The following is a 24672-nucleotide window of genomic DNA, read 5'->3' on the forward strand; positions in this document are numbered from 1 at the left end:
TGCATGTGCGACACCTGTGGGGGCAGAGCGGCGAGGCAGGAAAGGGAGAGAGATGCTCATTGGGCTGGGCCATTGCAGTCTGAGGACCAGTCTCAGATCCCAGCTCCACTACTTCCTAACCCAGGACCCCACCTGTCCTTACGTGTGGCCGGCGGGAGAGCTGCACTTGGGGTGCAGGAGGGGGAGGTGGGTTCCTCCTCTGTGGGGTGTTTCATAGCCGCCGAAATGGAAGTCAGAACTCAAACCACGGGCGCCCTTGCTGAGCATGGGGTTCCTGCCTCATGGGGAACCTGCCCCACAGGGTTCCTGCTTCACAGGGAACCTGCCCCATGGGGTTCCTGCCCCACAGGGTTCCTGCTTCACAGGGAACCTGCCCCATGGGGAACCTGCCCCACGGGGTTCCTGCTTCACAGGGAACCTGCCCCATGGGGAACCTGCCCCACTGGGTTCCTGCTTCACAGGGAACCTGCCCCATGGGGAACCTGCCCCACGGAGTTCCTGCTTCACAGGGAACCTGCCCCATGGGGAACCTGCCCCACGGGGTTCCTGCCCCACAGGGTTCCTGCTTCACAGGGAACCTGCCCCATGGGGAACCTGCCCCACGGGGTTCCTGCTTCACAGGGAACCTGCCCCATGGGGTTCCTGCCCCACAGGGTTCCTGCTTCACAGGGAACCTGCCCCATGGGGTTCCTGCCCCACAGAGTGCCTGCCCCACAGGGTTCCTGCCTCACGACCACCTGCCCCCTGCGTGCGGTTGCTCCATAATGACTGTCCGAGGGCCACAGCCAGGGGACGGGGGGCTGCAGGATGCTGGATCCCACTCTGCCGCCCCCTGACCATCCTCAGGAAGCTGGCCCTCGCCAGGGGCGTGATCAGGGCCAGGCCTCCAGCCACCCCTGTCGCTGTGAGGGACGAAAGGTGTGTGGCAGCACAGGGGCCACGGGCCTGCCAGAGGGCCCAGCGCTCAGTGCAAAGCAGCAGTCAAGCCCGGGCGTAAGGGGAGCAGCCAGCTAGGTCCTGAGTCTTCACAGGGCCTTGGATCTCGCCCACTGGGGGCCCCGCCCCTGCCAGGCCCACCTTAGGGAGCCGGGAGTCTGCGAGCAGGCAGACCTGCTGACAGGCAGTCACCCACATTGACCGGAAAACATCCTGGTCCCTTCTCCATCAGAGCAGCTCATTAAAGCCATGCTGCTTCCACTGACCACGCGTTGGTCCTCCGCCCAGATGGCCGAAGGGAAGGGCCTGGACTATTTTTAAAGCGTCTGTAATTGCCCAGAACCTGGGCGCAGCGTTCAGTGGTTCCCGGCATCTGATGGCCACGTGACCTCGGCGCTGGCCTTTCTTGGCGAAGGTTAAATCCGGGAGTCCTCAGCAGCGTTTTTCCCAGACCACAGGAGAGAATGAGCCAAATTAACGGAGACTGACGTTATTTGGGCTTAGAGATTTAGCCAACTATTTAAAACATGTTTTTATTGATTTCAAAAAGAGAGGAAGGGAGTAGATAGAAACATCGATGAGAGAAACATCAACATCGATTGGCTGTCTCCTGCACACCCCCTGCTGGGAATCAAATCCAAAACCGGAGCACGTGCCCTGCCCGGGAATCCAATCCTGACCTCCTGGTTCACAGGTCGATGCTCAACCACTGAGCTGCACAGGCCGGGCTTAGCCAAGTGTTTTATCGTTGGGTCAAGTTATTGGAGGGGGAGGGTCTGTAGGAAATGGCTTTTGCGTCTTGAAAGTTCCGAGCGGCAGCGTGTCACCAGCCGTGGTCCGGACGACGGTGTGGTTTGTCGAGAGCCCCACCCCGACGGGGCAGCGGATTTAAGCAGCTTTTAGCCTGGAGACGCCCTGTCCCTTCTCATTTCTTCTCCGAGGCCTGGCAGCCGATGGCAGAGCTAATACCGTCATTTGAACTGGGAAACGCCGTGAGCGGGGTAACCGTGGCATCACGTGGCGTCCTACTTTTGCTAAATTATTCCTGTGGGCGGGGGGCGGGGGGCGGAGAGCGGCTGGAGAGCCGTGCGCCCAGGACGCTGCCCTGGCGCTGGAGGAAACTTAGCCCATCTGGTGGGCGAGAGGCCGCGCCGTCGCAGCCACAGGCACAGGTGGGCGCGGCCCGTGTTCTGCGTCCTCCCCTGAAGACGGAGCACGGTCTGGGTCCCCCTCCAGCACCTGACTTACCTAGACCAGGTGCCTGGGCATCGCAGGCGGGGTTCTGAGGTGCCCATGTACGTGCCCGTGTCCGGGAAGGGCTTTCTCAAGGGGTCTGTGCCCCCCAAAACTGGTAAGAACCGCTGATCGGAGCCTTTGGTTCTTTTTGTTTCGTTACCAGACGGCTTCCGAGCCAGGGTCTAACTTCTCGCCACAGGGAACATGACCGCAACTCGGAGCGCACCAGGCCGGGCCGAGTGCCGGGGGCGGGCGAGCCGCTGTGCAGCAGCCACAGGGCAGGTTGCTCTGGGTTGGCACGTACGAGCGATGCTGAGGCGCCGTTGGGTTACGTCACGATTCACAGGAGAAAACAAGGGCGGCTTCCGTCCCCTTTGAGCACCTGCAACGAGAAGCCCATCTGATTTGTCCGTGTGAGGAAGGAGGCCGCCGTCCGAGCTCCGTGCTGTCTGTCATGAAACAGCACATGCAGAGTCAGTGTCCTGTGCGCTGTGCCCGGCACATGTGCCAGCTCGGGGCCTCCTCCTGGCCGCCCCATGGGAGGCGGCGTGGTGAGCCCAGCCTGCGTCTGTGCGCTGTGCCCGGCACATGTGCCAGCTCGGGGCCTCCTGGCCGCCCCGTGGGAGGCGGCGTGGTGAGCCCAGCCTGCAGATGCACAGGCAGCGGCGTTGGGCCCAGGCCGCTCATCCATGAAGTTGGGGCCAGGATTTGAGCTCCGGCTGCGGAGCCTCTGCCCGACGTGCCCGCCTCCCCACAGAGAAACCAGCGCCAGTGCGTCCTGACGCAGGGCACGTCCCAGCGCCGTGGGAGCAGCCGCGGCAGCAGAGCCGGTTTAGCGGGGAACTTGACAAGAAAGCTGGGTATTTTGGAGTGCCTTACGTTTGGTGGCACCTTAAACTGTTTGCAAACTGCTTACAAGTTCATGGGATCCATACCTCACCACTGGCTGCCTGCGAAGGGGGTGGGGCCCAGGCCTTGTAACCAGGGAAACCGAGGCTGCGGAGGGTCGGTGGACCCTGTCAGAGATGGGCAGGGCAGGCTCAGACCTGGAGAGAAGCTGAGGACACAGCACCCACTGAAGTTAGAAGTGGGGTAGCCCTCGGGGAAGGAGGCTGGGGCTCGCAGCCGGCGCCTCCGGCATTTCTCCGACTTCCGCCGCCTGGAGGGGGTCGCACCCGGGCTGGTCCCAGGACCAGGCTCCTGGCATCGGGATCCCACCAGGAAGTGGAGTCAACACCGGAGGGTCAGGGCCCAGCGGTGGGATCACCACCCTGCCGCTTCTCAACTCACCATCTGGGCGCTCACACCCTGTGTCCCCAGTAAATGGGGGGGGGGGGGGCGTCGTATTCTGGAGCCGGCTGCCTAGGGGCTCACACAGAGGCTGGGGCTCAGCCCAGCAGGAACCGGCACCCACCGTGGAGCCCCCACTCCTGCTGCTGAGGGACGTGGCCCAGGACGTGGGCATGACACTAACGAAGGGGAAGGAGGGCGTTCCGGGGCGGACCCGCGGCCAGTACCGCAGGCCGAGTCCATCTCGTTTCATCCGGGAAACCAGTCACGACAGTTCCATTTTCTCTCTGAGGTGGCCCTGCCTGGTCACCAATGTGGCCACCAGCATGGCCTGTCCCAGCCCCGTGCTGAGCCCAGTGTGCACGTGGGGCGGTGACAGTGGCCCTTTGCCCCGGGGCAGCCAGCAGCTGGCCTCTCTCTGAAGGTCCCCTTGGCTTCAGAGCCTCCAACAGTGTTGGCGGGGGGGGCGGGGGGGACAGGGGGCAGTCAGGGAGCCGGCTTTTGGAACAGCAGGAGCTGGGGGAGCTGCACTAGGAACGGTGGGGGCTGGGGGAGATGCATTGGATTAAAGAGGACAGACAAGAGGGTAAAGCTGGGGCTGGGCCCTAACCGGTCTGGCTCAGTGGACAGAGCATCGGCCTGGGGACTGAAAGGTCCCAGGTTCAATTCCGGTCAAGGGCATGTACCTTGGTTGCCGGCACATCCCCAGTAGGAGGTGTGCAGGAGGCAGCTGATGGATGTTTCTCTCTCATCGATGTTTCTAACTCTCTATCCCTCTCCCTTCCTCTCTGAATAAAATATATTTAATAAAAAAAAAAAAAGCTGGGGCTGGGTGGGACACTGCTCTCAGAGGGAGAGACAGCGCCACGGCCTGCAAGCCGAGTCTTTATTTTATAGCAGATTCCACGAGGCAAAGTCAGGGCGGGTCAAGATGTTTACAATGTTCTCTCGGGTTTCGAATCTACTCAATTGCATGCACCTGATCAAGCTTTGTTTTGGCAGCACTGGCTGCACCTCCCGCAGCCCATATCACTCAGCCACGTGGGACCACAGGTTCGGACCATAAGGTCAAGCTCACAGCCACAGCCTTTGGCTGTAATGGTGCTGGGAGGCTTTGCCCTCCAAGCTGGGACTTGCACGTGGCTTTGCCACGAGAGGACCTGCCCTCTCATTAGTCCGAGGCTTGAACCCGTCCAAACGCTGTGGCCGCTCTCCACGGAAAGGTGGGGGCTGGGGGAGCTGCACTGGGAAAGGTGGGGGCTGGGGGAGCTGCAGTGGGAACAGTGAGGACTCGGGGAGCTGCACTGGGAAAGGTGGGGGCTGGGGGAGCTGCACTGGGAACAGTGGGGGGTGGGGGAGCTGCACTGGGAAAGGTGGGGGCTGGGGGAGCTGCACTGGGAAAGGTGGAGGCTGGGGAGCTGCACTGGGAACAGTGGGGGGTCGGGGAGCTGCACTGGGAAAGGTGGGGGCTGGGGGAGCTGCAGTGGGAACGGTGGGTGCTGGGGGAGCTGCACTGGGAACGGTGGGTGCTGGGGGAGCTGCACTGGGAACGGTGGGGGCTGGGGGAGCTGCACTGGGAACGGTGGGGGCTGGGGGAGCTGCACTGGGAAAGGTGGAGGCTGGGGAGCTGCACTGGGAACAGCGGGGGGTGGGGGAGCTGCACTGGGAACAGTGGGGGCTGGGGGAGCTGCACTGGGAACGGTGGGGGCTGGGGGAGCTGCAGTGGGAACAGTGGGGGCTGGGGGAGCTGCAGTGGGAACAGCAGGAGCTGGGGGAGCTGCACTGGGAACAGTGGGGGCTAGGGGAGCCCCTGGGAATGGTGGAGCCGAGCCTGGCCAGCAGCAGGATCTGCTGAGAACTGACCAGCGTTTGTTTTTCAGGAACCTGGGCAAGTCGGGCCTGCGGGTCTCCTGCCTGGGGCTGGGTGAGTGCGGGGCCCCTTGGTCCAGAGCCACCAGGGAAGCAGGGACTGTGGGAGGGCTGAAGGGGACCACCCCCAGGGGTGGGAGCTGCCCCCAGAGCCAGGATGGGTGTGTGCCTGTTACCATGGTAACGGGGGTGCCTAGGAGAGGACAGGGGATGGAGAGACAGCCTTTTCCTTTCCCAAGCTGTGAGCTCCGTTCCCGGGTCACGCTGTCCCTCCACCTCCATGGTGCACACACGATGCCCCCCCACACACACACACACATACACACACACACATACACACACATACACACACACACACATACACGCACACACATACACACGCGCGCGCACACACACACACACACACGTGCACGTGCACGTGCACATACCCCGGCCAGCAGGAGTGAGGACCTGCTCCCTGGCCTGCCCCCTGCACCCCGTCCCTGGAACAGCAGCCACTTCAGCTTGAGCCCCAGGAGCGTGTCAGAGCCCCACAGCCTCTGTCTGCTCCGGGCACTTACCGTCCTCTCAGTTGAAGCTCAGGTGTCCACACACACCAAGGACACGCTCACCACAGAGCAGGGTGGCCCGGCGGCCTGTGTTCGCCCCCTGGGCCCTGCAGCCTGAGGCCCCAGCACCCGGGAGGGAGAACCGACGTCCCCGGAGGCTCCCTGACCCACCCCTCTGTGTCTCCTTCCAGGAACATGGGTGACCTTCGGAGGCCAGATCACCGACGAGGTAAGACGGGCCCCTCGTCCCGCCAGGCCCCAGCGAGGGCACCCCCGAGGCAGGCAGTGACGCCTGCTAAACGCCCAGTGCGGCCGCGCCCCCAGCAGCCGCCACAGCTTCCCTCGGTTTCTCCTGCGCCCGGCGGGAGGGTGAACCACAGCAGTGGCACCACACAGCAGCCGGGTGCCCGGGGGCTCAGCCCGTCCCGTAGCATCCCCGAAATCCCGCGTCCTCCCCGCAGTGTCCTCCCTGCAGTGTCCTCCCCGAAGCGTCCTCTCTGCAGTGTCCTCCCCGCAGTGTCCTCCCCGCAGCGTCCTCCCTGCAGCGTCCTCCCCGCAGTGTCCTCCCCGCAGCGTCCTCCCCGCAGTGTCCTCCCCGCAGCGCGCCAGGAAAACCAGGAGCAGGCTTTCCCAGCTCGGGCCAGTGCAGCTCCCAGCTGCCCCTGCAGAGCCTGCGTGAGTGTGAAACCTCAGCACAGCCTGCTGAGGCCACTGAGCCGCAGGTCCCCAGAGTTCTGCTGCAAGATGAGGGCTGAGCAGTGTCTCCGGGTCCGTGCGGAGGGGACAGTGCGTCCCCAGGTCACCATGCACCCCCCCCCCCACCGAGGCAGTGAGGGGGTGTCTGGGAAGTGAGGACAGTGGCCTTTGCTCGGAGCTCCGGCCGCTGCGGGAGAGTCACCTTCCCATTTGCCTTACCCACCGTGGGAAAGGTCGCATTTAAAAATGACCTTGTTGCTGTGATCGCTGGCTTCGTCTTCGTAGGAAAGGCTTTGCTTCCATCAAAATCCTGATGCGTGTGCTTGGTGTGTGTTTTTTAAATGTGCTTTTATTGATTTAGAAAGGAAGGGAGAGAGAGATAGAAGCATCAATGATGAGAGAGAATCATGGATCAGCTGCCTCCTGCGCACCCCCTGCTGGGGATCGAGCCCGAAACCCAGGCCTGTGCCCTGACCAGGAATCGAACTGAGACCTCCTGGTTCATAGATTGACGCTCAGCCACTGAGCCACGCCGGCCGGGCTTCATTGGTGTTTTTGTTCCTTTTTCTTGTTGCGACAGCAGCAGGTTTGATCATTCTTTGCACTTGCTTATAGGGTCTGGGCGGTCGCGGGGGGTGGGGGCTGGGCGAAGGTGGGAGTTTTTAAGGCAGGAGGAACTCTTTTCTCCGCCACCAACCTGGCCTGAGCACTTAGACTAGAAGCGGGAGCCCCGAGCCCACGTGGTTCACGGGAACAGGTCGCGCCTGCCTCGCCTCTTTCCCTGTCGCTGTGGCACGAAACTCGCAGGCGGGGCGACTTCATTCCCACGGCACTCGCTGCGCTGCCCGCGATGTCCCCGTGGGAAAGAGAGAGACCTGGCGGGTGGTGACCAGCCAATAGGTCTCCATTAACGTCCCGGTGGCAGCCCGCTGCCCCCGCCACATCTTCATCGAGGACATAGTGACGTTCGACGACACTGGGAGTCGTTTCCAGGTGACGGGAAGCTGGGAGGACAGCGGACACAACAGGTGACAGATTCAGGGCCCCAAGAGGTCCTGGCAGACGACACGACTGCGCGCAGGAGCGAGCAGCACTTTCGTGCTAAATCTTCCCGTTCGCGTCCAAAAACCAACACGTCGAATCCGAGGGCCCCCCCTCCCTGCGTTCCGATGAAAATGCCGGGGGTTTAGTCTCCAGCCGGCCGTCTGCTGGGTCTGAGCCGGCGGGGCTGGTGCCACCAGGAAGCAGGGACCCGCCTGGGCTGTGGAGGGAGGCGGGCACTGCCGGGGCGGCCAGGCCTCTGGGCGTTCCTGCTGAGCGGCCCGCCTGCAACTCCGTGTTCCTCGCTAAGCCCGTGTCTGAAGGCAGGCACGTGCCCAGGGATGCAGAGTCCTGTCGTTAGGGTCACCCAGTGTGGGGCCTGGGCCTCTGGGCACCCCCGGGCCTGGGGGCACCCCCGGCTGGCAGGACAGAGCACCTACCAGCAGCCCCCGCTTCTCGTTTCAGATGGCGGAGCAGCTCATGACCTTGGCCTACGACAACGGCATCAACCTCTTCGACACGGCGGAGGTCTACGCAGCGGGCAAGTATGTGTCTCTCCTCGTGGGAAAGAGGGGTGTGGCCACAGGTCCCCCGGGAGTGCCTTTTCCCGTGACCCTCGTCCCTAGGGGCCCTGCATGCGCCTCACCCTCTGCCTGCTTTCTAAGCTCTAAATGGCTCAAGGGCTTGTCGTTCTCCTGGGGCTTGGACACTGGTCACTTGCTAAACTCCCCATGTGCTCACACCACGGCCGCCTCAGCCCTCTGGTGCCAAAGCCGCGATGCCCGGCGAGGGCTGGGATGAAGCTGTCACCGGCTCTCCCGCCGTGCCCGCGGCCCCCCACACTCCTGACATCTTCACCTCCTAATGGCGCAGCTAGGGCCGCGGAGGCAGGTCTGGAGCTGGCCAGCCCTGCACCGCAGGAGGCCCTTCCGCCCTGGCAGTGGACTTGCTACTCAATTATGTAAAAGCGCTGCTCGGCCAAGGCCGCTGGCCTGGGCTTAGGACCGGCTGTAATCAAATCATCCGCTCTCCTGCCTCGGGCTCCAAAGGCAGCTTTGCTTGTGAAGTCATCTGCTGGCTCTATCCCGTCCCTCTGCCCCTCCCGCCTGCACGAGCCACGTGCCCTCAGCCGGGCCGGGGGCACCTCCGGACCTGCACCTGCAGCGGGGCTCGGGGTGTCTCCACAGTCTGTCCTGGGGCCGAAGCCGTGGGGCCTCGACTCAAGTCCCGGCCCAGGGTCTGAGGATCTCACAGCCCTGGGGGCCTCCACTGGGACCCCCAACCTCCCCCAACCCCCGTCAGCAGCTCACTGCCCCTCCCAGCCCCTCCAAACGGGCAGCCGCTGCCCATCACAGTGAAACGCTTTCCAGACCCATGAGCTCCCTGAAGGTCAGAGGCAGGAGGCCCAATGCGGAAGCCACCCCACAGCCCCACCGGGCTCTGACACCCGGCCTGCACCCGGCCCTGCACAAGGGCTCGTGGGGCAGCTCTGTGCCGCCTCCTGCAGACGGCCCAGCCCCGGTGCACACACTTCACGGCAGCCACACGCATCAGTCTCACTTCCCCGGTTAGGGGGCACCCAGGCTGGGCAGCTCCGGACAAACACACTGGGTCCCGGCCGCCGCGGGGCCTCCTGGAAGCCCATGTAGAAGCCGAGGACTCGCTGCCCCCGGAGCCACCGCCCCCGTCCTGCCCTCCACTCCCCCGGCCTCTGAACCTGCCCACTCCCCCCATCAGGGCCTCGGTGCCCACAGCCACCCACACGGGGAAGGGGCGCTGCGCCAAAGGACAGGCAGGGAGGAGCTGCCCGGGGCTGCCAGGCGGCTCCAGCGGGCAGGGGCCCGGCGCTGTCCCTCTCGCTAACCAAGTGCCAGTCGTGTAGCTTGCCGAGTCCCCCCATCTCATGCCGATGCTAATTTGGGCGCTTCCCAGAGCTGCAGGGCTTCTGGGCCCTGCCTGACGGGATGGCGCCAACCTTACCAAGTTCATGGCCACCGGCAACAGGCTGTGGCTAACTCTGTCTACAGGGCCTGTGAGCCAGGCCCACGGCTGCTTTTCTCTCTCCGTCCTTTCCTGACCTTTGTCCCACAAGTGCGGGACCCAGGGCTGAGGAGGAGGCCGGGCTGAGTGCCTTTCTGAGCGTCCTGACCGCGAGCGGAGAGCTCTCAGCTCTGCCCAGCAGCTTGCCAGCGAGAGCCATTACTCCTGAGTGCGTGACTCAGCGCTTCTATTGAAGGGAGCGCTGCGCACGGCTCAGCCTCCCCTGGCGGCTTTCTCTCAGGAACACTTTGCTGCAAGCAGAACGTCCTTAAAAGTCAAAAACTAAAGTCAGGCGTCCATCGCTGCAGCGCCACGCGGGCCGGAACAGTGCCCATGAGGCCGCCGCCCGAGTTTGGTGCAGGGCCCCGAGGGACGCCCAACAGCGGACAGGGGCCAGCAAGGCCACTGTCTCTCATCCAAACGCAGGAGACCAGAGGAGCACACGCATACACACACATGAACACACACACGCACACACGCACGCCTGCAAGCACTCTGTCAGAACCCTGCCCTGGCCCTGAGTCCCTGTCGGTTGTCTCTGAAAACAAGATGAATAATTTAACTTTTAAAAACATGCTTGTCTGGCCCTGGCTGCTGTGTCTCAGTGGTTAGAGCGTCAGCCCACACCCCGAAGGGTCTTGGGTTCAAGTCCCAGTTTAGGGCACGTACCTGGGTTGCAGGTCCATCCCCGGCCCAGTTGGGGCAGCTAGTGGATGTGTCTCTCTCACATCAATGTTTCTCTTCCTTTCTCCCCTTTCCCTCCCTCTTTCCCTCCCTTCCACTCTCAAAATCAACGGGAAAAATGCCCTCGAATGAGGATTAACAAACATAAAAACCTTTCTGTCTGGAAACTTCACCCACATCGCGTGGCGGGTGTCTTCCCGGTGAATTTCCCGTGGCCCGGCACCGGGTGCTGCCGGCCTTGCCTATGGGGCTTTGGCTCCTTCCCGTGAGGGCCAGAGCCCTGCGGCCCCGACCAGGCGTAGGGACACGTGCCACGCCCCTTTGTGGGGGCGCAGCAGCCACACCTGTCCCTGGATGAGCTGCCCGAGCCTGGGGGGCCGGCTGGCTCCTGGCCCCATGACCTCTCCCTCGGGGACCAGGCGGCCGCTGTCCGTGGGCGGTGGGCGCTTCTGTGGCTGTAATGACATCTCCGTGTCTGGCCTTTCTTGCAGGGCTGAGGTGGTTCTCGGGAACATCATTAAGAAGAAGGGATGGAGGTAGTGCCTGCTCTCTCTGTGGTCTGTGTCCAGGGCCCACACGGGGGGCGGGGGAGGGGAGGGGGCTCCGTGAGAGGCAGGCGTGCTCTGGGCTGGGATTGGGTGGGCGGGCCTCCCAGGGAGAGGAGCGTGGCTTGGTCCCCGCTGTCCCATCCTGTCACCAGGGGAGTGCCTGGGTGGTCTCCTCGCCGTCTCTCTAAGACCTGCAAGCCCCAGAATCTCTCTCATGGGGAAGGGAAGGCTGTCCCGGAAGGATGAGCTTTCTCCAGGGAGCGAGGTTCACTGGGGGTGGCCGCCCCCAAGGAGCCAGGGGCTGTGGCGAGGGGGGGGGTGCCCAATTCCGTTCTCCCAGGTCGGCGTCTCTGCTGGAGAGGGAGCCAGGGGGGCCCGCACCCTCCATCTGCCCCTCCCCCTGACCCGCGGTTCAGAGGGCCAGGGTCCCGGGGGCAAGGCTGACTGGGTGAGGCCAAGCAGAGCTGCCGTGGGAACTTGTGGCCGCCCTGGGTGCCGCAGGGGTGGTGCCGAGAGGAGAGGGGTCAGTCCCCCTGGACAGGGACCATGTCCCACCTCCTGGTCGGGCTGTCCCGAGGCTCAGACACCCCACTCCCCCGGGAAATGGTGGCTCCTAAGACCGCCTTCACCTCAGGACCCGCACCCCTTCTGAGCTGGGCCCCGGGAGCAGGTCAGGAGCCACAGCCCCAGCTTCATCGGGGTAGACACAGCCGGTGGCCCCAGCGGCTTTGTTTCCGGGAATTCCAGAAGCTGCTGTAAAGCCGGGCCTCCCTCCCGGCCCGACACACACGGCTGACACGCCTCCTCTTCCCCCCCAAAGTGTGTCCTTGTGGCTCTAATTGATCCCCAAGTCCCTCCTGGATCCCTAGTGAACGGAGGTCGCTCTCGGTCGCAGGTCCCCGATGATGTCTCGGTGGAGACAGGAGCATCGGGTCACCGCCCGCCCGCGGGGGAAGCTGTGCCCGCGCTCGTGGCTTTGAGGACCTGTGTCCCGAGCGGCCGTGGGCGAGGGCACAGCCTCAGGGTCACTCACCCTCACCTGCCCCTCGGAACAGGCCCGGGTCCCCGTTTGGCTCACGTAGACTTAAAGCAGGAAAACAGCGTCTCTTCCTACGCCCCACCCCTGGGCTCTCAGCACCCCAGCCGGCATCCCCGAGCCCCCCTCACACCCCAGCCTCCCCTCCCTCAATGCCCCCCCTACCCCCCGCCACCGTCCCCACAGCTCTTCTGATAGTGTCAGCGGGAAGCTTGGCCCTGTGTCCTTCGTCCTCGGCTCCTGCCACCCGTGGCCCCTGAGCCTCCCATGGCTCCAGCCCCACACGGGACCTCGAGTCTCCGTCCCCACCCCTCCCTCGACCTGCTCCCATCCCCAGAGCTGTGTCCCCCCTGCATTCTCCCGAGACCCCTCTACCAGACGTGCCCCTCCTCTGGGCCATCTCCCCTGGGCCCCATACCCGCCCTGTGGGCCCATGTTGGTTAGTTACACCCACGTGGTTAGTTAGTTATACCCACGGGTTGGGGAGCTGCACCCACGTGGTTAGTTAGTTACACCCACGGGTTGGGGAGCTGCACCCACGTGGTTAGTTAGTTACACCCACGGGTTGGGGAGCTGCACCCACGTGGTTAGTTAGTTACACCCACGGGTTGGGGAGCTGCACCCACGTGGTTAGTTAGTTACACCCACGGGTTGGGGAGCTGCACCCACGTGGTTAGTTAGTTACACCCACGGGTTGGGGAGCTGCACCCACGTGGTTAGTTAGTTACACCCACGGGTTGGGGAGCTGCACCCACGTGGTTAGTTAGTTACACCCATGGGTTGGGGAGCTGCACCCACATGGTTAGTTACACCCACAGTTTGGGGAGCTGCACCCACATTGTTAGTTAGTTACACCCATGGGTTGGGGAGCTGCACCCACGTGGTTAGTTAGTTACACCCACGGTTGTCTCCTGACGCCACGCGGAGCCCAGGGTCCAGGCTCAATGCAGCGAGGACTGAATGACGGGCACCTATTCCACCCAGCGCTCCCCGGTGAGAAGGGTGGGAGGACCCCCACGGGACCACGTGCAGTAACACCCCTCGTCCTGCTCTGTCCACAGACGGTCCAGCCTGGTCATCACCACCAAGATCTTCTGGGGAGGAAAGTAGGTGATGCTCCCGCGGCAGGTCCAGTGGCCGCAGCCCAGAGCCCAGCCCACTCCCCTGGCTGAGGAGGCTCCTGGCGGCAGAGGGGGGGGGGGGGCGGGGGGGAGGGCAGAAGCCAGGCCCTTGCCGCTCCCTGTCTCCTGTGCCGACACAGGAGGCCTGGCTTTGGTCCCGCCGTCTGCCCTGGCGCCCGTCCCTACGAAGGGAGGTCAAGTTCCCGAAAAGCAGCTTCGGCTGAGTCTGTCTTTTATTCAAACCTTGTTTAGTTTTTATGTTCACACTCGTGGATTTGTTCTTTTTTTCTGATCACCAAGGTAGCGTTCTAAAAATCCTGGGAAACACAGACAATTGGTGAACTGTCCAAACCCCCGACCTTCCCTGGGCCTCAGCACCCCTCCCAGCCTCCGGGGGTCTCCCATATTCTCTCTCAGGGGCTGGGAATTACAAATATGGTTCATTCTTTAAAGTATATGTTTATTGATTTCAGAGAGGAAGGGAGAGGGAGAGAGAGAGAAACATCAGTGATGGGAGAGAATCATGGATCGGCTGCCTCCTGCACGCTCCCCACTGGGGATCGAGCCCGCAACCCGGACATGTGCCCGGACCGGGATGTGGTTCATTCTTAATCTTTAAAAAAATCCACGCCAAGCAGAAGAGCAGATTAAAAAACAGGAAACCCCCCCCCCCACAGCCGCCCCACCCAGGACGGCCGGGAGCAGCCTGGGCCCCCCCTCCCCCCGCCCCACCCTCCACCCCCCCACCACGCCTGTGGGAGCGCCCCTGTAGCCTCCTGGTTTCCACCCCAAAGTGACGCCTGCTGACCTACCTTTCTGCCTAACATTTGCATCATCAACACCCCAAACCGCCCGCCCTCACACGCTGTGGCCTGTTTTTCAGAGCGGAGACCGAGAGAGGCCTCTCCCGGAAGCACATCATAGAAGGTGAGGGGCCCTGAGCCCCAGGGTCCCTGGGTGCAAACGGAGGGTGCACACCCACCCCGCCCGACGAGCACAGCCCCAGGCCTGGGGACACCCGCTCCTCGTGTCCGAGGGAGGGCAGGGGTGTGGGCAGGGTGGGGCCGGTGTCGCCCGGGGAGGGACAGTGTGGCCTCCGGGCAGGACACAGACAGGCCTGGCTTTCCATTCAGTGCTGATGGGGAGTGAGCGCTGTCACTTCCCCAGGCCTCTGACGCGGCTCAGGGAGAGCACCGCCCGTGGGGCCCCCGGAATGGGGAGCACCCAGGCGAGGGTGGATGTCAGACACGGCCCGAGGGGCTCAGCGCCCGGAGCACAGGGCCGGGTCAGCCAGCGCGACCCTCTTCCACCGTATTTCCATGTCTCCTGCCTTTTCTGTCCTCCTCATGTTCATCCACTAACAGATGATTGGGGGCTTTGCCACCCCTACCCCAGCCCAGCACCCATTCCAGCTCTGCTCTGACCCCGCCGGGTGCAGGGTCAGACGCCCTCGGCCTTGGGTGCGGTGGGCGCCACACGTCCTGCCCCTCCCTCCCTGTCACCCCACGGGCCACGGGAGACCCGGGACGGTCCCCCCACATCCCAGCGCAGGACATTGGCTTCCTCCCCTGGCCTCCACGGCCCCCAACTGCCCGCCTCATCCCTTCCACCTCTGGCTCGGGCGGCAGTCCCGGCAATCTGTGATGACGGTGACCCTCCCTCCCACTCCTCCCAGGTCTGAAGGCCTCCCTGGAGCGGCTGCAGCTCGAGTACGTGGACGTGGTGTTTGCCAACCGCCCGGACCCCAACACGCCCATGGAAGGTGGGTTCTCTGTCGGCTGGCCCGGAGGTCCTACCTGAGGCTTGAGGGCCTCGGCACAGGCCCCGCTGGGCACCCAGGCCAGCGGGGAGGGGAGGCCAGGCCTTTGGGGTGGAGAGAGCGGGCAGGGAGGCCTGAGTTCGGCCCCAGACTCCCCTCCCCCAGCCGGGGGCACCTGGCACACCTGGGTCCCCGTCCATCCGGGGTTCGGGGCTGTGGCATGCTCTCTCCTCCCGGCTGTTAAGAGTTTGCAGCTCAGTGGGGTCACAAGATGATGGCTCCTTGCAACTGCTCCTCCTTTCCATCACCTTCCCGAGGCCTCCCTCTTGCACTTGGCTCCTTCGAGGAGAAATGACATGCAGGGCTTCGCAGAGCGGTTTTAGTTTCTTAGGCGCTTAATTATTCTTTCGACTCCCGCGGCCACCCCCTCCCATCTCCCTCGGCCTCCTGCTTCAGACCTTTCTCATGTGCTCTCCTGCTTCGGGGACTTGGAACGTGAGGTGTTCAGTTATTTTTCCTTCATTTGTTGACATATGTGTGTATATATGTACACCGTGTGTGCACGCGTGTGTATATATATATATGTGCGTGGGCTTTTAACGCGAATTCTGCGGAAGTGATTTGTGCCTCCCTCCCGCGCCCTCTGTCATTCCGCGCCTCCCCGCGTTCCCACAGCTGTCGACTCTGGTCTCTAAATCTTTCTTTTATCACCAGGGGACCCATTTAGTTCCTCCAAGTCCAGGACATTCATCATAGAAGGTACCCAGTACCCTCCCGGCCATTGACCTGTGTCTGAGCTGCATTTTATGAGGCAGTGGTTTTATTTACAGACTCTTTCCCCAGGACAAACTCCTCCATAAAATGCAAAAGGGAAACTCAGTGCCCCGCCCCGCCGGCCGCTGTCCTTCATTCTCCGCCCTCTGTGCATGCCCCGCCCCCCGCCTGGCGCTGCTGAGGTCCTGGGGCAGCCGCGGGCCGCGGGCCCCTCCTGAGCAGGGGATGCTGCGATCAGGGCCTAAAACCTTGGCGCTGGGTGGGCCGGGGCAGGGATGGGGGAGGCCAGGGTCCCCCCGGAGCAAACACATCGGGGATCCCAGAGCATGCGGCTCCCACAAGTCTTCTCCGTAATTCATGTTTGCTAAGCTCCTGCCCCAACCAGAAGCCATGAGCCCCATGCGAGCTGCGCCCACAGCGCCTGGCTCCTCCGTGAGCGTCCTGGCGGGCATGGCGCCCGTATCCCTGGGAGGGCTGGCCACCTGCCACTCACCCCTTCCTGTGTGGCCTGACCCCCCCACTGGAATGGGACATTGTCCCCCTGGAAGGACCCCCTCAGGAGCCGGGAAACTCGAGACCCGGGCAGCCTCTGGCCCTGGGTGGCCCCTGCCCGCCCCACGCTCAGGGCCCTAGGACCCCACACCACGGCAGGCCACGGTCTCCCGGGGGCCTGGGCTGAGTTTCACAGTGGCAGGGCTCCTGCCTGCCAACTGGCACTGCCACCTGACCCCGCCCATGTATTATTTGTGACACAGCAGGAGATGCCAGGGGTCTTGGCAGCAGCTGCAAGGATTTGTTCGACAGCATTAAATATTGAGGCGAAGGACAGGCCCCTCGCTGCCCCTGTGTCTGGGGCTCTGACATCACACGTGGGCAGAGGGCAGAGCGCCACGGTCCGTGTGAGGGCTCCATGGTCCCGGGTGTGGGCTCCATGCCCACCTGCCATCACCTGGGACCCTCCGGGAACCCAGCAGCCTGGGCCCAGGGCACCCGCCGTCAGGGCCACCACGGGCTCTGGGGCTACCGCGTGGCCGTGACCGCAGGTTCGGGCGGCCTGCCCTCTGCATGGAAGGGCCCTGCATCGCGCGGCCCCTCGTCAGGAGGGAGCGGCCGCGAGCCAGGCTGGGGACGGGACGCCTGGGCTTCCTCTCCAGCATGTGGGCCTGCGCCGTGGCTGAGAGGAAGGGGCGCTCGCGCTGCATGGCTGCAGGTCCCCCGAGAGTGTTTCTAAAGAGCCCGACGGGGCGCCAGGCCGGCACAGGGCTCAGGGCACGGGTGTGGGACCCTCAAGCCCCTCCAACCGACACTTGTCCTCCACGTCGACCGGTGTCAGCAAAAGGGCGGCCCCGGGGGCTCTGGGGGGTCCGGAGGTCCGGGCTCCCCGCCAGCCAGCTCCCCTCCCTGGGACAGGAGGGAGGATGGGGCTCGGCCTGCAGGTGTGGACGCCCAGGTGTGAGTTTTGAGGGGGTCTCCGCACCCACGGAGACCGCCACCCCAGAAGCCCAGCCACCGCCGCCTTCTCCTGAAAGGGGCCCTCGGCCAGGGGCCCGGGTCTCGCTCGGTTTTAGAAACACTGTTTGTCGGCTCCACTTCCCACGCTGCCGGACTTGCAAGCACTGTATGGGGCCCGGGAGGCATCTGGGGGAGCGGCCTCCCCCCGCGACGCTGAGGCATTAGAACTGAGAAATGTGAGGCCAGGTTCTGTTTCAAAAACAACAGCATCCCCACGAGCTGAGGCAGCCCAGGAAGGGAAGCCGGCAGGTTTCACCTCCCAGAGCCTCTCCCGAGGAGGCGGGGGGGGGGGGGGGGGGGGCGGGGGGGGGGGCGGGGGGGGCTCCCCATTTAAAAGCAAGGCGGGTCTCCGCGGCTGAGGTCCGAGGACACGGGATTCTCGCTGCCGGGTCTTCGGTGGAGACCTTGACGTCCCGCTGCAGCCTCGGGCCTCCCCAGGAGGGTCCCCCAGACCCCCACGGCGCTGGGAGCAGAAGCCACCCTGTGCCGGGGACACGCTCCAGCCTGGGACGGGGCTGGCGTGCGAAGCGGGGGCCTGGCCCAGACGGGCTGCCCCTGTCTCCTCTAGCTCTTCTGGGCCCCCCAGGGCCCTGCGCCCTCTGTCCCTGCGCCCCCTGTCCCTGCAGATGCCACGGTCACTGCGCCCTCCAATTCTGCAGCTCCCAGGGGGAGTGGGAAGAGCCCAGAGCAGCCGCCCAGAAACAGGCCAACACTGCGTTTCCCTCTGCTGCCTCCTGCCAGGCTGGCTGTGACCTTCATCCCTACTTGGCTCTGCCTGGGGGTCGGTCCCTGGTCCCTCCTGGGACTAGAGAGCCTCTCGAGACTGGCAGCAAATCCTCCTATCTCCCCCCACAACCCTTCTAACCTGACACAGAAGCACCCAGGCCACCCACCACCCATCTCTCAAAGACCCCATAAGGCCTGTACCTACCGGGGGAAGTCACTTTCAAGACCAATTGCTTGGCCCTGGCCGGTGTTGCTCAGTGGATAGAGTGTCCACCTATGGACAGAAGGGTCCCGGGTTGGATTCCGGTCAAGGGCACATACCTCGGTGGCAGGCTCCTCCCTGGCCCAGGCCCTGGTGAGGGCGCCTGCAGGAGGCAACCAATCGATGTGTTTCTCTCACATCAATATTTCTCTCTGTCTTTTCCTCTCTCTTCCATTCTCTCTAAAAATCAATGGAAAAATATCCCCGGGTGAGGATTTAAAAAAAAAAAAAAGACCAATTGCTTGGAGCAGGTCCACTTTTGTCTGTCGCCCCAGGTCCCCGCACCCCGACCTGGGAGCCAGGAAGTACAGAGCTTGCAAGACGTCTTTGCAGCACCCTGCCCTGCTCCCGGCGCGCCTGTGTTTGCAGAATGTCCCCCGCTGGGCCCCGGGCCCCCACCACCCCCCAACCTGCAGCTTCCCCTTCTCTCCCGACAGAGACCGTGCGCGCCATGACCCACGTCATCAACCAGGGGATGGCCATGTACTGGGGCACGTCGCGCTGGAGCTCCATGGAGATCATGGTACGGGGCCTCCGGGGTGCGTGCACGCGTGGGCTCCTGCCCGCTCTGCGGAGGGAGGTCCCGGTCCTGGGCTCCGGCAGGTTCCGGGCTGTGGGTCCAATGGCACAGGTGCTGTGACGTGCGGCGGCCATGGCGCCGGCCTTGCAGGGGGTCTTGGTCTCAGCTCGGGGTGGGGGTGGGGCTGACCTGGGTTAAGATGGGCTCACTCCCCTGTGGGGCAGGACTGCGAGGAGGGCCCCGGGAGGCTGTTCTGGGGGTGACCTGAGAGAGAGCAGGTGCGAAGCCCTTGGCAGAGGCCTGCAGCCCGCGGGAGGCCCGTGTGTCCTCCCTGCTGCCCGGTACCGGGCAGGGCCCAACGTGCCCTCTGCACCCGCAGGAAGCCTACTCGGTGGCCCGGCAGTTCAACCTGATCCCGCCCATCTGCGAGCAGGCGGAGTACCACATGTTCCAGCGCGAGAAGGTGGAGGTGCAGCTGCCCGAGCTCTTCCACAAGATCGGTGGGCGCCCAGTCCTGCACCGCCCTCCCCCAGTCCCCGCCCCTGCACCACCATCTCCCCCCGCCTTCCCCACCCCACATGGGGGCCCAGGGCATGACCTCTCCTGGCTTTTCTTCTGCAGGGGTGGGTGCCATGACCTGGTCCCCTCTGGCCTGCGGCATCGTTTCTGGAAAGTATGACAGCGGCATCCCGCCCTACTCCAGAGCCTCCTTGAAGGTCAGGAGGGGTTGGGACGGGGAGGGGAGGGCCAGGGATGTGTATTTAGTAGAGGTGAGGCCTCGGGCCGACAGCCTCGGTGCTGGGCACCCTTCCCTGGGCCCCTGCCCACAGGTGGTTCAGGCCGTGGGAACTTGGGGCCCTGGCTGGCCAGAGCGGGGCCAGAAGAGCTGCCCACCCCATGGGCATGCCCAGGTGAAGAGGTGCCTTCACTCCCCTGCACCCCCTCAACACCCTCCTTGGTTCCACATACACAACCTGGGCTGGGTCCACATGTGCCTTTGGAATGCTCCTGCCCCCCCCATGCACACGCATGCTCACACATGCACACACATGCACACATCTGATCTGGGCTGAGCTCAGAGCCCGGCTGCACAGCTTCTTCAGTTGTCACTCAGAGGTGAGTCCCACACACACACCTCCAGACAGGGGACTCCAGGAGGGTGTCCAGAGTGCAGAGAAAGGCCTGCCCAGGCCAGGGCAGGTCCAGCCCCGGAGCCCCGAGCCCCAGGTTCAAAGGCAGATGGCCTGCCCTACTCACTCCTCCCCAACCCACTGCAAGGCCAGAGGGCCCTGCAAGGCACTGCGCCCCCGGGAGTGGGGGCAGGGAGACCGCACCCCTCAGTGCCGGACCAAAGACCACAGCACCTCCCGGATGCCGGCCTCCTGGGAGAAGGGAGGTCAGCGGGTCCCCTCCTGTCCTGGCTCACGGGCCCCCCTCAGCCCCCCAGAGACAACGGGCTTCCGAGTGCAGTGGTCCCACGCTCCCAAAGGCCAGGAGGGGCCCTAACCTGGCTTCAGTCCTCAGCCCTCTGCACACACAGGTCCCGGTGACCTGCCCTCACCTGTGATCTGTTCTTCCCCTCCCGCAACCAGGGCTACCAGTGGCTGAAGGACAAGATCCTGAGTGAGGAGGGCCGGCGCCAGCAGGCCAAGCTGAAGGAGCTGCAGGCCATCGCCGAGCGCCTGGGCTGCACCCTCCCGCAGCTGGCCATAGGTAACAGCTGGGGCAGGTGTGGCCATAGGTAACAGCTGGGGCAGGTGTGGCCATAGGTAACAGCGGGGGCAGGCGTGGCCATAGGTAACAGCTGGGGCAGGCGTGGCCATAGGTAACAGCTGGGAGAGGTGTGGCCATAGGTAACAGCTGGGGCAGGCGTGGCCATAGGTAACAGCTGGGAGAGGTGTGGCCATAGGTAACAGCTGGGGCAGGCGTGCCCATAGGTAACAGCTGGGGCAGGCGTGGCCATAGGTAACAGCTGGGGCAGGCGTGGCCATAGGTAATAGGCTGGGGCTTGGGGGCCAATTGGAAGGTGTCAGGAGTACCTTACGCCTGGGCCAGCCCTTTATGAGCCAGCCATGGATAATGGGGGCCCCACATTCGTGGGGAGAAGGTGGGTCCCTGAGCACTGGGCCACCTCTCCGCCTGGGGCAGTCTGTGCCAGGGCTCCCCCAGCACCCACCAGCACTGCCGAGCGCTGGACTGGCTAGGTCCCTCCAAGCCCGCAGACTCAGAGGCTGGTGCCTCCTGCCCAGGGAGGGGAGGGCAGAACCGGAAAGGGACCTGCCGTGGGTGCCTCCTCACCTCTGTCTCTGCCCCCAGCCTGGTGCCTGCGGAATGAGGGCGTCAGCTCCGTGCTCCTGGGCGCGTCCAGTGCGGACCAGCTGATGGAGAACATCGGAGCCATACAGGTGAGCGGGGCCCCATCGGTCATCTGCCCAGCAGGTATTCGTGGAGCCCCTACTGCGTGCCAGGCACTGTGCCAGGCACGTGGGCTCCGTCAGCGAACCTCCGAAGAACCCTGCTCTGGAAGAGCCGGTGTTCTCGCCAGAGAGACCGTAAGCACTGCAGTGGAGAAGTAAGGGGATGAGAGCGGGTGTCAGATGAGCGCTATGAGGGGGAATAAGCTAGTGTGGGGGCGGGTGTCTGGGCGAGGCAGAGCCGTGGGCCCAGGGTGAAGGGGCTGTGAGCGTGGGCTCGGGGAGACAGTGACCTGTGAGCAGAGCCCGCAGGTGAGGCGTGGGCCGTGCAAATACTCAGGAAAGAAGGGGCCAGGCAGCAGGACAGCTGCTGGTGGCCAGGGCTGGCGAGGGCCCAGGAGCAGGGCAGGAGTGGGGGGGCGGAGACAGCAGTTAGGGGTGATTAAGCTGCCGTGGGAGCCCTGTGGTCCCAGGAGAGTAGGGGCACGGTCTGACTTTGGTCTTAAAAGTGACCCCCTCTCTCTCTGGCTGCTGAGTGCAGGGAAAACTGGGGAGCAAGGAGATGTGCTGGGAGGTGACAACGGGGGTCGGGTGACAGTGGTGGAGGAGATGGGGGAGGCGGGTGCGCCTGGATGTTTGGAAGGTGGGGCGGCAGAACTGGCCCACAAACCGGATGTGAGGGGGAGCGAGTCAGAGACGCCCCTGGGTTTGGCACAGGGAAGGGTGAGGTGGGGAAGGCTGGGAAGGCGGTTTGGGGTGTGGCGATCAGGGGTCTGGCCCCGGAGGCTGCACTGTATGCCTCCCAGAAGGTTCTGGAGGACGCTGGCCTTTGAGGGGCAATGTATGCCCCAGGGCGGACTTCCTCTCTGCCCCGAACCTTCCGGAATAGACAGCAGTGTGGCCCATCTGCCTCCGCTGGAGCTGGACGCCCTGAGGGCCCCGCGGCCGCCTCCCCCCACAGGCACGTGGCGGGATCCCGACCTGCTCTTGTCCCGGCCCACAGGTCCTCCCCAAGCTGTCGTCCTCCATCGTCCACGAGATCGACAGCATCTTGGGCAACAAGCCCTACAGCAAGAAGGACTACCGGTCCTAGGGGCCCGCCGGCCGGCACTCCCTCCCCGCCCAGTCTGTGCGCTGCCCCTCGCTTCCGCTTTTTTGAAGCCAAGTCACGAATGTGGTTCGCATCACAAAACCCTCCAAGATGTCCCGGGGGACAAAGAAGCCGCTGCGACACGCCACCCGCTGCTCCGGGGACCCTCGTCCTGCCGGGACGGCCGGTCAGGTGTCCCCCCACAGGCTGCACCTTCCCACCGGGCACCCCGGAGCCTCCGCAAGCCCAGGCCAGGCTGGACCGGGGCGGGGCAGGCAGGGCCGGGCTCTCCTCTGCCGGGAACCCCTGGTGTTGGCGGCGGGGAGGAGGACCCCGGGCCTGGTCCTCCTGGGCTCCCTCCGCAGGGCCCTGGGCGCTGGCCTGGGCCTCCCCAGGGGGTCTCCCTCTGACCAAGGGCCCGACCTCAGCTGCTTCCCCATCCCTGCGCCAGGGGGTCTCTGAGGCGCCTTCTGTGCTGTCCCTTGACCCCACCTCCTCCCTGGCTGGTAGGGGTCGGGACCCAGGGAGGTTGGCTCTGCAATTGGGGGCCCACAAGAAGTTTGGGGTCTGATTTCAAGTTCATTGCCCTTGGCAGGGGCCCCACCTACGCTCCCTGCCAGGTACCCAGGTCTCCCCCTGCCCTCTGTCCTTGCCCCAGAAGGCAGGCCCCAGGGCCGTGCGTGCTGAGCTGGACTGTGGCTGCTGACCACTCGTGGGAGAGGACGCCCTGCTCTGCTGGGGGTCGGCCTCGGGGACTGCAGGGAGGACAGGCTTGAGCCCTTCCCGGGGGCCCCGGGTCTTCTGTGCCCAGGATGGGGGTCTTGTACCCCGAGCAGCAGCCCCCACCGTGGAGGAGCGACCCCTGGAGGCTCTCCCTGGAGAGGTGCCCCGCGAGGCCTCGGTTCAGGCGGGGTTGAGGTGCTCCGTCTTGGGGTGCTAAGTGTCTCTGTGCTCAGAGCTTGCGACCTGGGCAGCAGTGTCACCCCTGGGCCCCCACACTCTGTGACAAGTGAGGGTGTCACTTCACACCACTCCCCAGCCTGAGCAGGTTGGGGACAGGGACGAAGGGAGGACACACAGGCTGTCAGCCCCTTGCAACCCCAGCCTGGGGCCGGAGGGGCCGGGGAGCAGAGGGGGCCTGCAGCCAGGAGCCCCCGCCCCATGGTCCTGAGAAGTGCCCCAGCCTTTGCCAGCTTGTGGGGGGCAGGAGCCAGGCTCTACAGATGTGCCAGCCGCTCTGTGGGGGCCCCGTGTGCCGGCCCCCCAGGCACCCCACACCCTCCCATCACCAGGAGGCAGGCACAGGGGTCCTGTGTGCAGAGCTGCTCCCCAAGTCCTCCTCCCGCCTCCCCCCTGCCATTCTCAGAGGCCTGCACCGTCCTGGCTGGGCTGAGGCTGGGAAAGGGCTTTGAGAAAAGCCACAAAGGCAAAGGGGGTGGGGACAGCTCTCTCCACTCCTGACGTCTGTGCTGAGCCTGGAGTCTAGAACCTTCCCCTCCTCGTAGGCCTGGCCCTTGGGGTCTTTTCCAGCTCGTCCCCTACAAGCTTCACGGTGGGTGTGGGGAGTGGGCAGTGCCAGTCCTGCCGAGCGCCCAGCCTGTGCCACGCCCCCTCCCTGGGCGAGTGGCTGGGCCTCCACACGCTGCCCCAGACCACCTGCTGACCACCCACCAACAGGGACCAGGCTGCCCCACAAGCCACACCTGGGAGGCCGGCCCATTGGCCGCGTGTTGGGCAGCGGCGGGCAGGGCCCGGGCCGAGCTCTGCAGAGGCTGGAATGGCCGGCACAGGACCCAGCAGCCCCGGCCCTGGGCCCAGCCCGGTTCTGAGTGGCCTCTGCTTCCTGGGGGACCGGCCCCCGACTCAGGAGGGAACTGGAGTGGGGAGAGGAGGTCAGAGCCGGGGAAGGGACGAGCTGGCCAAGGTGGCCCCAATGGGTGGCCCGGCCCCTGCACGGGGTGGGGCGCTGCCCCCCAGCCTTGGCCCTGCCCCCGGGCGTGCCCTACATGGGACCTGGGCCCGGGACAGGCTGGGATCGGTTTTGCTTGTTGATGCCACACAGAGTCCTGCCTCCTCTTCACCCGCATCTGGTCAGAGCCGAGGAGGCGGGCTCACTGGTCTTGCTTGTCTTGTAAATAACGCGCTTTTTCTCCGGTTTTTTTTAATGACTGTGGTTCCCCCGCTAATGCGCTCCCTCCGTAGGCGAGACCGCCATCCGCCTCGCTTCCCAATGACACGTATTTATGGAATGACCAATAAAACCCAAGCCCGTGGGTCCGCGGTCCCGCCTGCTGCTCCCCTCATTCCGGGCTTGGGGGGCTCAGGGCTGGGCAGTGGGGGGGGGGGGCTGCCACCATTCAGCAGACGGGGGCCCCGAAGCCTGCGGCCAAGGGCAGGTTGGGAGAAATGGGCCCTGGAGAAGAGGCAGAGATTGGGGACCAAGACCCCCCATCTCCCGAGTGATTCAGGAATGGGGGTGCCCCCACCGCCCCCATCACATGCTCTCTGGTTGCTGGGGGGCTCTGTGCCCTCTGGGGACACAGATTGGGTCCAGGGGCATCTGTTTGATG

The 24672-nt window shown here is 64.4% G+C and overlaps 1 protein-coding gene across 5 annotated transcripts in view; it reads left to right on the forward strand.

The window, feature by feature from the left end:
• KCNAB2 (potassium voltage-gated channel subfamily A regulatory beta subunit 2) overlaps nucleotides 1–24383 on the forward strand; it is a 65807-nt gene extending 41424 nt beyond the window's left edge. For 4 of the 5 annotated variants that reach the window (XM_070403954.1, XM_070403956.1, XM_070403955.1 and 1 more), the window contains 13 exons: nucleotides 5343–5386; nucleotides 6071–6108; nucleotides 8082–8161; nucleotides 10832–10876; nucleotides 12986–13030; nucleotides 13929–13972; nucleotides 14721–14807; nucleotides 18516–18601; nucleotides 18978–19098; nucleotides 19220–19314; nucleotides 20191–20311; nucleotides 20915–21003; nucleotides 22016–24383. In XM_070403954.1, the coding sequence (XP_070260055.1) occupies nucleotides 5343–5386; nucleotides 6071–6108; nucleotides 8082–8161; nucleotides 10832–10876; nucleotides 12986–13030; nucleotides 13929–13972; nucleotides 14721–14807; nucleotides 18516–18601; nucleotides 18978–19098; nucleotides 19220–19314; nucleotides 20191–20311; nucleotides 20915–21003; nucleotides 22016–22105 (985 nt within the window). In that variant the 3' untranslated portion in view covers nucleotides 22106–24383. Of the gene's footprint in view, nucleotides 1–5342; nucleotides 5387–6070; nucleotides 6109–8081; nucleotides 8162–10831; nucleotides 10877–12985; nucleotides 13031–13928; nucleotides 13973–14720; nucleotides 14808–15518; nucleotides 15564–18515; nucleotides 18602–18977; nucleotides 19099–19219; nucleotides 19315–20190; nucleotides 20312–20914; nucleotides 21004–22015 lie in introns of all 5 variants that reach the window. The other variant, XM_070403957.1, reaches the window with a different exon arrangement.
• The last annotated feature ends 289 nt before the right edge of the window (nucleotides 24384–24672 follow it).

This window comes from Myotis yumanensis, unplaced genomic scaffold (assembly GCF_028538775.1).
Source record: "Myotis yumanensis isolate MYYU_CA2020_CCGP unplaced genomic scaffold, mMyoYum1.0.hap1 SCAF_2, whole genome shotgun sequence".
Lineage (NCBI taxonomy): Eukaryota > Metazoa > Chordata > Mammalia > Chiroptera > Vespertilionidae > Myotis > Myotis yumanensis.